At 43.4% G+C, this 13,623-nt stretch overlaps 1 protein-coding gene across 1 annotated transcript; it reads left to right on the forward strand.

The window, feature by feature from the left end:
- Window positions 1-5,259: 5,259 nt before the first annotated feature.
- FAM110C (family with sequence similarity 110 member C) lies at window positions 5,260-13,107 on the forward strand. Its single transcript, XM_041477519.1, has 3 exons — window positions 5,260-6,491; window positions 9,640-9,955; window positions 12,940-13,107. Exon 1 carries the CDS (start codon window positions 5,345-5,347, stop codon window positions 6,449-6,451), a length of 1,107 nt encoding a protein of 368 aa, XP_041333453.1. The 5' UTR covers window positions 5,260-5,344; the 3' UTR covers window positions 6,452-6,491; window positions 9,640-9,955; window positions 12,940-13,107.
- The last annotated feature ends 516 nt before the right edge of the window (window positions 13,108-13,623 follow it).

The following is a 13,623-nucleotide window of genomic DNA, read 5'->3' on the forward strand; positions in this document are numbered from 1 at the left end:
AGATTGTCTCTCACATTTGCCAGGTGAGTACCCAAACTACCATGATATAAATTATATGTAACAGACAACAGGCAATACTCTGTCAGAAGTTCAACAATCAGTGACTTTTCATGTACTTCCTAACCTGCCTGTGTGTGAATACACAGTGGAATTCATGGAACATAAGTGTGCACTGTCTCTCACCTGCTTAGGCCCACAGATAGACATGCACTGCCTTGGCACAGCAACAGCAAAAACTTTGCCTTGATTGTTTTAGGCATCTGCCAGGCAAGCAGACAGCAAAGAGGTGACACACAAATGCTGGGAGTTCCCTAAGACATCAGGCATGGCTTTAAACCTTTATAGGTTTTAGCTTTAGATGACATGAAAGGGCTTTTCTATGATCAAAGCTAACTATACATGAGACTAGGCTAGCAGGACCTTTACAGAGGAAAACTGTGTGGATAAAAATGCTGATGTTTGCAGCAATGTTGCCTATAAAATTCATAAAGTATTTAAGAAGTGCCCTGACCCATCCCTGTGTTGGGTGAAGTGACTGTGTTTGAGTTTGGTTGGTTGGTAAAGGGTGTTTCAAGTACCGAGAGGCAGCTTTACAACTGCAAGCTATGACTAGGTCTATGGGGAACACTGTGAGAACATTTATCTAACTTGTACACCACAGAAGCAGCAGTAAGAACCTTTTTCTGAGTGCAAAGTTTATATTAACACATGTAGCACACATTCATTCATGAAGCATCTCAATTCAAAATTCAAGGAATCCCTTTCAGGATCAAACAGAGTTGTTCTGGGAGTTCAGTTACTTATTTCCTTTACAGCATCATAGCTGTATTTTACTGTGAAAACTCTGGCTCTTCCCCTCCTTTCCAAATTACTCAGTGAAATTGATCAGACAGCATGATAAACATATCAGCCCTTTCATATCAAAATATTCAATCTCAATATTTTAACACATCCTTAAATATCTTAGGCACCAAACCTGGGTTGGATTTTTATTTTTACATTCTAGGCACGTGAGAAGTGTATGAAAAAAAGGAATTAGTGTAGGCTCAGATGTACTGCAGGGACAAGAAAGCATAAAAAAAGGAAAGAGTCTTGCTATGGCTAGCACGTTCCCCATTGTAACTGCCTGGTGCAATGCATGTTGCATTTGTTCTCTCTTTCATCTCTTGCTTTCACTGTGATATTCCATCACTTTTCTTCTGCTCTTTGCTCTAATAAGGCTCCCCATATGTTGCCATGAATCCCTGTGATGTAAATTACACACTCCTGTTAAGATCCATGATGGTTGTTCAACCTGGAAAGTGGTACCCCTGGGGTGAATTTCCAAAAAATTAAGCCCACTAATGATGATTGTGAGCAAGCTGGATGGATTTTAGGAGCAAGATGTTTTCTGATTAAGATGCTAAGCTGTCTAATGAAGTAAAAAACCCAAAATCACAATGGTGAAAAGGATGCTAAGCAATCTGGCAGTGGTGGGAGAGGCTAAATGAAGACGTACAAGTGATGTGGGTCTGCTTCTGCCATACAGTGCTCAAGCCCTGAGTCTTAAAATTCTGCCTGAAGATGTACAGGCATGCCTATATCTTCTGTTGTGTGAATCTGAGAGAATCAGTACAGTCACTGATTTCATGTTGAAAGGCCTAAAATGTCCCCACTGGAGACAGTTGTTTGGAAACTGTTCATTTCTGTGTTGTGGCTGCTTTACATCCCCCAGTGCAGCAAACAGGACACTCAGTGGCAGCACTCAGTGTCACAGTGGAAGTGAATCACCCCCTGATGTGGGCTGCAAGACCTGCACTGAGAGCTGCTGGGCGCAGAAACCTCAGTCCTGGGTGGGACACCACTGTTCTGGCAGTCTCCAAAATGGGAGCTTCCTATTTCTGCTAGGACTTGAGCTCCCCTTTTTCTTCTTTCCTCCTTGCCCTTACCTCCCACTGCCACCACTTCATTTTTGCCCTTTGACCACTATAAATCAGAGTGTCACAGACACTGGCAATGGGGTGGGAGCAGTGACAGCAATGACCTAAGCTTGACACACATTGTACTGTTTGTTTGCAACGCCATTGTACCAGTCCTGTTTCTGGCTTTCCTCTGGCTCAGACTCTAACTGTGCTCCGAAAACATCCCTTATTAGTAAAAACTCAATGAGAAGTGGTTTTTCTTACCCCACATAAAATTCAACTGCTTTGTGTTTCGTGATAACTTTAAATGCCAGCTGACTCAAAGGTGTTTTGCAGAATTCTCCTTCTGTGGGAAAACTCTTTGTGTCAGCTCAGGCTCAGTGTGTGCAGGACTTGCCTCTCTTACCTTTGTCCAGTGCGTTGGTGCCAGAGGGAGACTGATGGCAGCTGACAGGCTGAGGGATGGGTGCTGCTGCACCCATTTTTATTTCCTTTTTATTATCTGCAAGCCTGTTCTGGGACAGGGGCAAAGGTGGTTTGCTTGGGACTCTCATAATACACTCTCTTTCTGCTTTCCAGAAGGAAGAAATGCAATTGCTCCCTCTTCTTTAAATACTGTAAGAGTGTATCCATAAGTATAAGAGCTAATTCCAAGAAATAAAAATATAAGCATTTCAAATCCGAAAATCATATTTTAAACTAAAATGCATTTAAGTTTTAGAATATGTGACCTAAATATATTTAAATTATCACTTGACTGTGCAGCTGCTATACTGCTAAAGGGAGACAGAATTTTGTTGCTTGCAATATTTTCTGACCCTGGGAAGACTCTTCTTCCCCTTAAATGTTGTTGTCATCACCCAGAATACTCAGGGAAAAGTATCTCACATATCTGGAAAGTCAGCTGGAAATTGCTTCTGCAATTTTTCATGAAAAATTTCTTGTGACATGCGCTTCATGGAAAATCAAAACTCACATCTACTTTTGTCAGTGAGACAAGGATGAAACTGGCTGAAAAATGAAAATATTCTATTAAAAGTCTTCCAGGCATGCACTTAAAGCCAAAGGCATTTTAAGAGAAAGGAAAATATATCAATTTTTAAAAAATATTTTAAACTCTTTTTTTCCATCAAAACCAATGTTTTAAAATTGTTTTTGTATATCAACTCTAAACACAAAGCTATTGTCCACTGAGAAAAACTATATAATTTTGCAGGGAGTGAATGAACTTTTGAAGTGAATGAAGCTTTGATAAAGAAATTAATTGCAGTTGTTTAATAAGACCCCTCTTATTGATACTTGTGTGTGTTCATTTTTTCTATTATTTCAAATGAATGTAAACTAATTTTTTTTTTTTTTGCACGTTCTTAAAGCTTCTACAAGACACTAGAATTTGGAACAAACACAAAATAAAATGCATGGAGAAATGTGAATATGTGTTACTACATTATTCAGTGCCATAGAACTCCAAGGAAAATGTTGAAGGAAAAAATTAAGGCAGATTTGTCAATATGGGAATGAAACCTTAGTATCTCATTACTAAATTCATTATGTCTATCAGCTAATTGCTCAGATTAATTGTCAGAAAACATCAGCCTTGTCTATATGCCCAGCATCCCAGGAAGCATTTCAATATGTAATGATATGAACTACACTCTTACACATGTGTGTATGAACCACTTTAACAGGAAGGAGTTCACTAGTAATTAACTGTGCCTAAACTTTTATTATTGTCTCTCAGTTTTCAAGAATATTGATTTTAGGTAAATTGTTATGTGAACCAGCTCTACTGGTACAGCTGTAAAAGAAAAAAAAAATTATTTCTCAAAGAACTGCACCCATTCTACATATCAACAATTTCACCCTACGTGATCTCAAGGTATGTTACAAATTTCAGTCATGATTCAGGCAAGGATCATATCCGGGATTCTTGCTGTCAACAGGCAGTTGTTTGTATTATAGGGCTTCTGGAGTTCAGACCTACGTGTCTAGAAACAAAGATGATGTAAAAGTAAGGGGAAAACCAACAGTAGAACCATGTTGGCAAGAGAATATTTTTGTTTTGTGTGTTTCGAAGAAGGTCTTCACTGAAGAGCTAGCCCAAACTCAGACTCCAGGGTTGATTGTATCCTTTCTCTTGACACAGTGAGAACCTTGCTAGTAGCAAAGTGGTGTACCCTGAAACTTCAACAAGGACAGGGAGGCTCATCTCTTCCTTTCTAATCTTGTTAGCTACAATTCAAAAACTACATACTGTAAAAATGACTTATGAACCAATCACCACTAAAGCATTCTAGTATTCCCCCAGAAGAGACAAACTAAAACCAAACCAAACCAAACCAGTAAAAACTATGCTTGAAAAAACCTGCAGATATAAACTGGCTTTTGTTTCCTGTATGAGAACAAAAGTTATCTATAATTTAGTCATTACAGCACATCTCACATGAGATCACATGTTAAAGTTGAACTGCCCCAGTTAGTTGACTTACAAGTCTAATTTTCGGGAGTTTACATTACAGCCAATGGCTCTGTCCTGCCTGTTCAGAACTGCCAGCCCCAGATGGGAATTCTGCCCTGTGTTTCTGAAGGGCAAAGATTTGCGACACGCAGTTCAGACTGATGCCATTCCACTGCACTTTATACTTTACACGTGCACAGTCACAGCACAGCAGTGACCCAGGGACAAACGTGTCCCTGCCGCTGCCCCGGGAAGGGCAGGATGCCGCCAGCACAGCTGGGGGCACAGCTGGGGGCACATCTGTTCTGCCCGCCCGGCGTGCCCGGGCTCCGCTCTGCCGCCGTGCTGTGGCAGCCCGTCCCGCCCTTTTCCGATCATTCCAAGGTTTCCCGCTGGAGCGCAGCGCCCGGCACGGCCGGGCAGGGAAACCCGCGGGGGGAACGCACCGCGTAAGGGCCGCGAAAGGAGCGGGGCAAGGCGGTGCCCCCCGAAGGGCAGGATGCGCTGGGGTCTGCCGGGTCAGGCCCTCAGGCAGCGCCCCGTTCCCAGGCGGCGGCCCGGGACAGGACGTTTCGGAGGGGAGCAAACCCTCCGAGCGCCCCGGCGTCGGAGCAGGCTGCCCCCGCCCACCGCAGCGCCGGGCCCCAGGAGCCCCGGCCGCCCCAGCGCAGCGGGAGGTGCCGGGGCCGGGCCGCTGCCCCCTCAGGGCGGCTCCTGCCTCCTTCCCTCCCTCTCTCCCTCGCTTCCTGCCGGCCGGGATTGGCTGTGCTGCCGGCGGGCGGGCGGGACGCGCGGCGCCCCGACGGTGCGAGGAGCGCGGCCCTGGGAGCGCGGAGCCGCCGCTTGCGCGCCCGGGCTGTCCTACAACGCGATTCTCCTTTTTGCCCTGTTTTAAAAGTTTGGTTTGTTTTTTTTTTTTTTTTTAATTTTCTTATCCCACTTCCCTCTCGGGACTGGAAGCAGGATCCGCGTCCCTGGAATTGCTATGCCAGCTGAATTCTCCCGGGCCGTGGGAATGCACGCCATCTCCGACCTGCACTCCTCCCTCCCCCTGCGGCTCCTCAACAAGGGGCCCGAGTACCTCCGCAGGCAGCTGGAGGCCGGCAAGCCGGGCAGGAAAAGTGCCGTGGAGAGACTGGCCGCCGATAAGGCAAAGTACGTAAAGAGCCAGCAGGTCATCGGCACCAGGCAGGATCCCGTCATCGCGCTCAGCTCAGCCTCGGAGAGCAGCAGCGAGACCTGTTCCGTGGAGAGCAGAGCAGCGAGCAGGGAGCCGGGCAGAGGTACGGGCAGAGGCACGGGCGCGAAGCCCCTGGAGCTGGGCACGGCGGTGAGCTCCTGCCAAGCCCCCCTGCAGCACGGGCCCCCCATCGCCAGGCGCAGCACCAGGAGGCAGATGCGGCCGGATTCCCTGGTGATCTACCGTCAGAAATGTGAGCTCGGGAGAGGTCAAAGCCAGGACAGCTCCCGGGGGAACTTGGTGAGGAGGATCTTCCATGGGTCCATAAAAGAGAAGCAGTTGGCTTCCCCTGCGTTGCCCAGGGTCATGGAGGACGTCGCAGCCACCGAGGGCAATGAGCCTCTCTCAGCAAAAGATGGTGACCACGAGCCCAGCGAACATGGAGCGGTGCAGACTATCCCCGTGAGCACTGAAGGGGCAGGGGTATGTACAAAAGAGCATGAGAGACCCTCAAAACTGAGTACACCTCCTGAAGAGGTCAAGGAGGTGAAGAGGAGAGGTCTCCATCGCTCCCAGTCAGACATCAGCTCTCGCTACTCCAAGTCCTTCGCTGAGTTTGAAACATTTTTCAAGTACTGTGGCCTGGAGCAGGAGGTCATTGAGGATCTTGGGAGAGAGAACTTCTCTGTGGTGTCTGACAACGTCTCCTTCAAGATCCGCAGCATCAGCGTGGCAACATCGGAGAGCGAGTTCACGAGGCACAGCGGGGATGAGGGGCTGCTGGAGGACGAGCTCACGGAGCAGGTCCCCAGCAGCACCTCTGTGATCGAGCGCAACGCTCGGATAATCAAATGGTTGTACACGTGTAAGAAAGCCAAGGAGACCAATAAGGTGATCCAGGAACTGGCGTGATGGCTTCATTCAGCGTGCGTTGGAGCCTGGTGAACTCAAGGTGTGTGCAAAGCCTCGCCCTGACAATTTGCGTTTCTCTTTCCTTTTTAGAGAGCAGTTAACTTCTCATGGTTTATATTAGTCTTTTCAGGAAGGGCTGAAGGAAAATGTGTTTTGTTTACCACATGTTCCAGGTATGGCTATTTTGCAAATCAGAGATCTGTTATTACAAAAGACAAAATATGAACAAGTAAATGTTTGCAACTTGCCAGGTTTAGATCAGGAAATTAAAGAGTCAGTGTCAGTGGAGGATGCTTGCACTTTGCTGATTCCTGCTTTGCAAATATCTTACTTCTTCTAATTTCTGCTATATTAAATGCTAGGAAATGTATTCAACCTTTAGTTACAGTTATTTGTAACAGACTGAACAGTCTGCTACTAATTAGGAGTACACTGTATTTATACTGTACTGCTGAAACTATTACTCATCAGGAGTGCACTGTATTTACATTACATTGCTACAGTTTTCCCCTTTTACTTCACTCTCCTTCTCCTTACACATAGGCACCCCCAAGTATCAGAAAAGCAAAACTGAATCAGTGCCTTGCTGTCAATCTTATTTCCTCCCTGGCTTTCTGTTGGGACCCTAAAAGTTTGTTCCAGGTGACCTCATAGCATTTCACAGAGTTCGGGTTTTCCTCTGCAGTGGGTTTTGCTGTGTGGTTTGGTGCTGGTAGCTGGGAATGGGTTGTGCAGTTTGCCTTGGTCAGAGGGGTGCTCCAGTGTTTTAAGCTAAAGATAATTAACACAAAAGTGTGGATCTAGGCTTAGAAATCAATTACTTCACAGACAGAAGCATAACAAATTTAGCTCTGGTAAAAGCCAGTGTCCTGGGTTTAATAAAAGTGGTGTTTATTTTGCGTATGATCTCCTGGAAAAGAGCTATGTTTATGGAGCCTGTGATGTTGATAATCTATGAGATAAGTTTTTCTTCTTCCAGTACATAAAATCCCTAGGATAACTACTGCAGCTTACCGTCAGGTATTTAAAAATTTCATGAGTAGGTCTTGATATGAAGGATTACATGTATATTTTCTGACAGCTCGTAATTGGTGCATGAGATGAACATCATTTGGTGTAGACACAGCTGTTGACAGAGCATGTGGGTCCTATGAATGTGGAGAATTGTAGTGCTTGAGCCTCATTCCTGTGTGGATGTGAGGCTGTCACTCTAAATTCTTTTAATCCATATAAGGCAATTTCAAGTTTCAAGTAAATAGATTTTTATCCATTTACTTGAAACTGGTTTTAATTATGTGAAATTCTGTTCATCTTTAGAATTAGAATTTTTCTCAATAGTCTGTTTTCTTCCTGCAAGAGAAGGAAGACAGGGAGAGAGCCATTATACAATATCTTTTCAAGGCCATGCTGATAAGAACGTTCTCAGGTTGACAACTTAAAAGAAGTGTTGTTATGTAACAAATCCTTTTCCAATAATTTTAGAAGAAAGGGGTCTCCCAAACTAATAATTTCTCCTTGCTCATCCTTCTGTGATAAAAGGCCAGGGAGATACACAAAACAAAATGAGGAAGGTGGTGGGTTTGTGAAGCTCCTTACAGCTGCCAGCCTTGTTAAACAAAGAGTATGGGAGGCAGATTCCAGCAAGCATGAACCACGCAAGAAAAACAACCAAATAAAAGCCTGTTTGCTCCTGAATGCCCCTAATGGGGGTAAGGTCCAGGTCATCACCACAGAGCTGGCTCCAGAGGGAGCAGCTGGTCCTTTCCCCATCTATTTGCTAAGCGTGTCCAGTGCTGCAGCTGAGGCAGGAGATGCTGGTGAGCACCCCTGGGAGCTCTGCAGAGGAGGTGCTGCACCAGGGCAAAGGCAAGGGCAGGAGGGTGGGAAGTACCAGGAGCTGAACCAGTGTAACCTCACATGAGCTTGGTCAATGGCTTTTCATTTTTACCATATAAGAGAAAATTGTAGTACACAGCCTAACAAGGTGGTGGAAAGATCTCAGTGAAAAAAACATCAAGTTTCTTCAAGTGATGCTATGTTCATTCTGCAATAACTTTAATTACTCTGGTAGTAATTCCTTTGACAGGCTAGGAAAGACTAATTCAGAGGGTCCTTATTTATAAACCTAATTTTAAGAGTATTAGGGCTAACTCTCAACTGTTTGATCTCATCTGTCAGGTAGTTTCTGAAAACTGAGAACATACTTAGCTTTTAGGCCACAGAAGTTGGAAGTTCAGAAAGGTCAGCTAAAAATACCTGTACAAGGGTCATCAAGAGTTGCCATAAGGTAAATATCACATCTACTGTACAGAATTTAAGGAGAGAGTTGTTTATCGTTACGTGATTGCGAGATGAGCCTTGTAGTTCTGGTCTAAATTTTCATTCAGTTCTACACTTTGACAATACAGCATCAAGTCAGATATCTATGTTTTCACAATATCCAAGTGTTTGGCTCTGTTTAGCTTGCTTACTAAAGGGCAGTGGACTGCTGTTCTCTGCTGGGGAGCAACGTGCTCTTCCTGGTGTTCCCAGGCACATCCTTAGAAATTCCTGTTTTTCTACAGAAGCTTGAAAATTGTTGCATCTTCTTTGGACAATGAGGCAGAAACCTCATTTCTGAAATCCCGGCATTCGTTATGTCTAAAACACCTTTCAAGAACTGCAGAGCTTTTATGGGCCAGCGATCATTCCTGATTATTCCATTCATATTTTATGTTCGCTGTTTTAATTTTTCATGAGCTTTCTGGGACCTGGTGGAGCACCATGTAAATAAAAGAGCTGGTTGAAGGATCAGGTTCTTTAGTGTGTTTCATCAGAGAGATGATTGCAGAGTGTGGGTTGTGAGCTTCAGAAAACTGAGGTCCTTAGCAAGATAGTCACTGCTGTTTCTTGGTAGAAAGCTGCCTGGGTTGACCTGTGCAGTCCAGTTCCTCTCACTGTCAGTTCTGCTTGATTCTAGGAAGAGGGTTCCCTCTGCATCCTCCTTCCTGAGCTGAATCAAGATTATTCAGCCTTGAGTTTCTCATCATTCTTAACTGGGTGAGCATTATTCAAGTGGAAATCTCTGGGGAGGGTAATTTACTATGTTGGCAGTAGCCACAGGCAGCTGAATAAAAGCTTTAGAGTATCACGTTAAGTTTGTCTGATGTGATAAGTAACAAATGACACTGTTTTTCTTCTTTCTTCAGAGTTGTTGACTTGGAAGTAGAACAAAACCAGACGCAGGAAGAAACTCTTCCCTCATTTGGCTTATGTGTACTTTGTCCAAGTTTAGTATTTTGTTGTTGTTTCCTACCTTCGCCCCCATCCTCTGGAAGCCTTACTCTTCTCAAGCCCAAGGGTGTCCAAGACTGCAATGGAAAGTGGAGTTTGTGAACTGTGCCCTAGCAAGACAGCAGGAAACAAAATCCCCTGGAAAACTGAAGCATGGCTGCAGCTGCCATCCACAATAATATTCAACATCATCTCACTGCCTCAGGATGTCATTCCAGGCTGTGACAGAAGGTCTGTTTTGTGCACCCATCTCTTTCCAGCAATGAATTTGTCAACAGGGCTGGGGGGAGAAGGTGGGAATGAAGTGGCAGTGACCTCTGGGTCAGATGTTTCCTTGCAGACAGACTCCACCTGAATGTCCAAAGGCTCTGCCTTACCAGGGCTGTTTGATTAGAGCTCCTCCCGACATCATTCACCATCATTTGCTTGGCTGGTGAAAACTAACTGTGGCAGCCTTATCTGAGATACTTGGCAAATATGTAAGCTAAATCCCTGCCAAACCTCCCTTTCTCTGAGAGCATACAAGCCAAATCGGTGTACCTTATATCCATCTAGTTTGCTCTTGCTCGTTTGTCACACAGCGTGCTCAGCCATTGGGAAAGAATAGCACCAAATACTTCCAGGAGCATGGTTCCAGGAAACAGGTATTGAGGGAGGTTTTGCATTGTTTCTGCCTTGCAGAACAGTACAGTTTGTTTGTGATACGTGCCTGAGTCTGACATGGCAAGCATTGCAAGGTTTGGTGTAACACCTTTCGTTTTGGGCAGTGAGGGAGCAGGCTGTTACAGAATGGTGTTAGGCAGCTGTGCCAGGCTGTGTTAAGCCACACTTCCCCAGTGTGGGTCTGCAGTAGGGCTGTGCAAGGCAGCATTGCTGCGCTGCAGGGCAAGAAGGCATGTTAGGGCACAGCCAGGCCAGGGAATGTCCTGATGACACCCAGTGTAGACAACACCTCACTCAATATCATCAGTAAAATGCTTCATTTGGGCTGCCTGAGCTAAACATGTTTTAAAAGGTGATACTTGGATCACTAGTGTAGTGAATGAGGCCTCTGCAGTAACTCATGGAATTTGTTGGCTATGCCTCAAACACCCCAATTTGTCATTGCTTGCTAGAAAATCAAAGCATTTCTGTATGGACAATGCAAACCACAAAACAATTAAAATAAAAAAAAAAAGCCAAAGCCACTTTCCCTTCCATTTGCAGTGATATCCATCTGTGAAAGTTGCCTGACTGGCACAATGTTGACTTCAGCTGTTGGTCCTGCAGAGGTTAAAAGCTTACTTTGTGTTACCATGGTTGTGGGAGAGTTGCCCTTGAAGAGCTCATTGACATCAGCTAAATATCATCTGAGTTGCACTTCCATGGGTTTTAAATGTGCTTGTCAGTCCTTGGATGGTTATCTCAATTACAGCACCAGTCTGGAAATGCAATGTCTTCTGTTTCTAGTGTTAGGTACTAAGGCCTACATGTCTGAAGTTCTTAAGATAACTAGATAACAATTCCAGATAAAATAACTGTTGAACACACTTTTCAAATGGGAGAAAACTAAGTAGTTTGTGTGAGCTCCTTCCTACTTACAGAGAGGGTAGCATATGTGGATATTTTCTTATATAACGAAATCTCTATATATATTTGTTACATTGTTATAAAAGGATGATTCTCAGAAAACTTCAAGATGCTGCTAATATGATAAGATTTATACACTGAAGGTGCAGGTTTGTAAGGATCACAGTCTCTAGGTTTATTAGTCAGGAATATAATGTGATGTATGATGTATGATAATCTGTTCTGTTCATGCTCCCAGCAAGATGCTGTACCACATATATATTTATATATCAGAGCTAAGGGATGCTTTTCTTCAAAAACATGGATTACTGCAGATAGCTCAGGGTGCAGGAAAAATCTTTTGAGTTACAATCCAGTGCCCTGCCACAGGAGAAGATAATTAATTTGTTTTGTTTCCAAGGAAAATTCTTGTTTCATTTTCAAACTTCTATTTGTGGTTCCTCTGTCAGTTGAGCAGCTTTCAAGAGTTAAGATGAAAGATGTATTACTCATGAATTTTCAGTATTAGGAAGGAATATGTTTCATTTGCTTGAAAATTTACTGAACATCAGCCTTTCTGAAAATTGATGAGGGTTTTATGGCAGAGGTTAGTGAAATCACAACTGGACCCATTCTGAATACTTTTTTAGTCCCTCTTTTTGTCCCTGTGGATGGTTCAGTAGGATTCAGGTGACTTTCCACACTGATGTGGCAAAATTTCTTTGGCTTTGTTCAAACTCTTTAGGAATCCCAAGCACTCCCATTTATTTCAGAGTTGATGTGGATGTGTCTAAGATCTTTGCCTGTTAAGCTGTAGATTCCCTTTATTTAATAATGCCTTGTGGGGAAGCTAATAATTTACATTTCCTGTATGTCAGAACAAAAGTAGATGACAATCTTCATTCCCCATAGGTTTTGGTAATGGCTAATTCAGTGTTTTTTCCAAATGATGAGAGCTCAGGTTTTCATTCCGCTCCTGTTACTGTTACATGTAAAGGGTTCTTGTTTCTTCTGCTGGGTCTTTCAGTCATATCCTTCAAAACAAGAAGAACTTGCTAATGTTAGCCACTGCCTATCTTTTTCTCAAAAAAAAAAAAAAAAACCAAAACAAAAAACATTTTTTGGTTTATTTTGGTTTTTTTTTACTATTTGGGATGGGTGGAATTTTCCAACTTTGGTGTTAAACTGTGGAAAAGTGGGCTGTTGCAGTTTGAACAGAAGTTTTAGCAATGGAGCTGGTTTTCCAATAGTCTAGGGAGCCTAAAACGGTGCTGATGACAAAGGCTAGTCATAAATGGAATTGTTTTGTTTGACTAGAACTATGTAAACAAAACAGTCAAATGGGATGCAAGTGTACAGAACAAATTGCTGTTTACACCCGAGTGTTTCATGGTTCTCCAGTGCTGTGACAAGGGGCAATGTCCGCAGCTGTGGCATAACAGGAGAAAAGTACAAAGTCTGGGCTTTATGGTCTAGAATATGGAGATAAGACTGAAATGTTTGCAATATATTGTAAATATTACTGTACAGAAATCTATAAGAAATACAGATTTTTATATATATATATGTATATATTACTTTTCTAATGGGTATAAGTCTACACATTTTATTAAATCGGCCAAGCATTACATCGGTGGGGATTAAGCAGAAACTTTCTTCTGGAGCAGGTTGTCCTGCCATTGCCTCCTGTGACGTTTCTTACATCTGCTTTTGAATCCTTTGAAGTGGAATACTAGTCGGATCTGATACGGATATTTCACCATTGTTATGCTTATATTCCTGTGAAAAAAACTGCCTGCTGTTGAATGCATACAAATAAAACTACCACTCTGAGAGGTAATGTTTGTTTTTTTTAAAGTATACTTTTATTTTGCTGTCTCCATTAAAGTGCTGTTATTTTAAAGCTGGAATCCCATTAGGGAATTATTTCTCTGTGAGTGAGGCTGATACTCATCTCAAAGTGCAATGCATCCCTGAGCCATGCCCGGACCCCTGGCTGAGAGCTTAGACACGGAATCTCTCAAGGAGCTGGCACAATAACTAGTAGCTCTCAATATCAGTAAATTTTAATTACATGAGGGTAAGGCTGTTCTACAACATTCCAATGTTTTTTATTTCAGAATATGGCTGAAAAGATAGAGTTTATTTCTATGGGTACTATGTTTTTTTCCAAATTTAGTATTCTGTTCAGTCTTGCTCACTGTCAAACGATGTCAAACGATGTGCTGCAGGCAACACCACACTCATCCAGTGTCCAAAGTGGGAGGGAGTTTGAAGTTCTGCTTGGAAAATATATTATCCCCAGAATCTTATAAAAAACTGTTGTTTGACTGTTCTTTCCTTAGAAAGAA

This window comes from Pyrgilauda ruficollis, unplaced genomic scaffold, assembly GCF_017590135.1.
Source record: "Pyrgilauda ruficollis isolate IOZ18807 unplaced genomic scaffold, ASM1759013v1 scaffold40, whole genome shotgun sequence".
In the NCBI taxonomy this organism is placed as follows: domain Eukaryota; kingdom Metazoa; phylum Chordata; class Aves; order Passeriformes; family Passeridae; genus Pyrgilauda; species Pyrgilauda ruficollis.

What these genes read in the sequence shown, in the direction of transcription:
- FAM110C (XM_041477519.1), top strand. Translation starts at nt 5,345, where the DNA reads ATGCCAGCTGAATTCTCCCGGGCCGTGGGAATGCACGCCATCTCCGAC.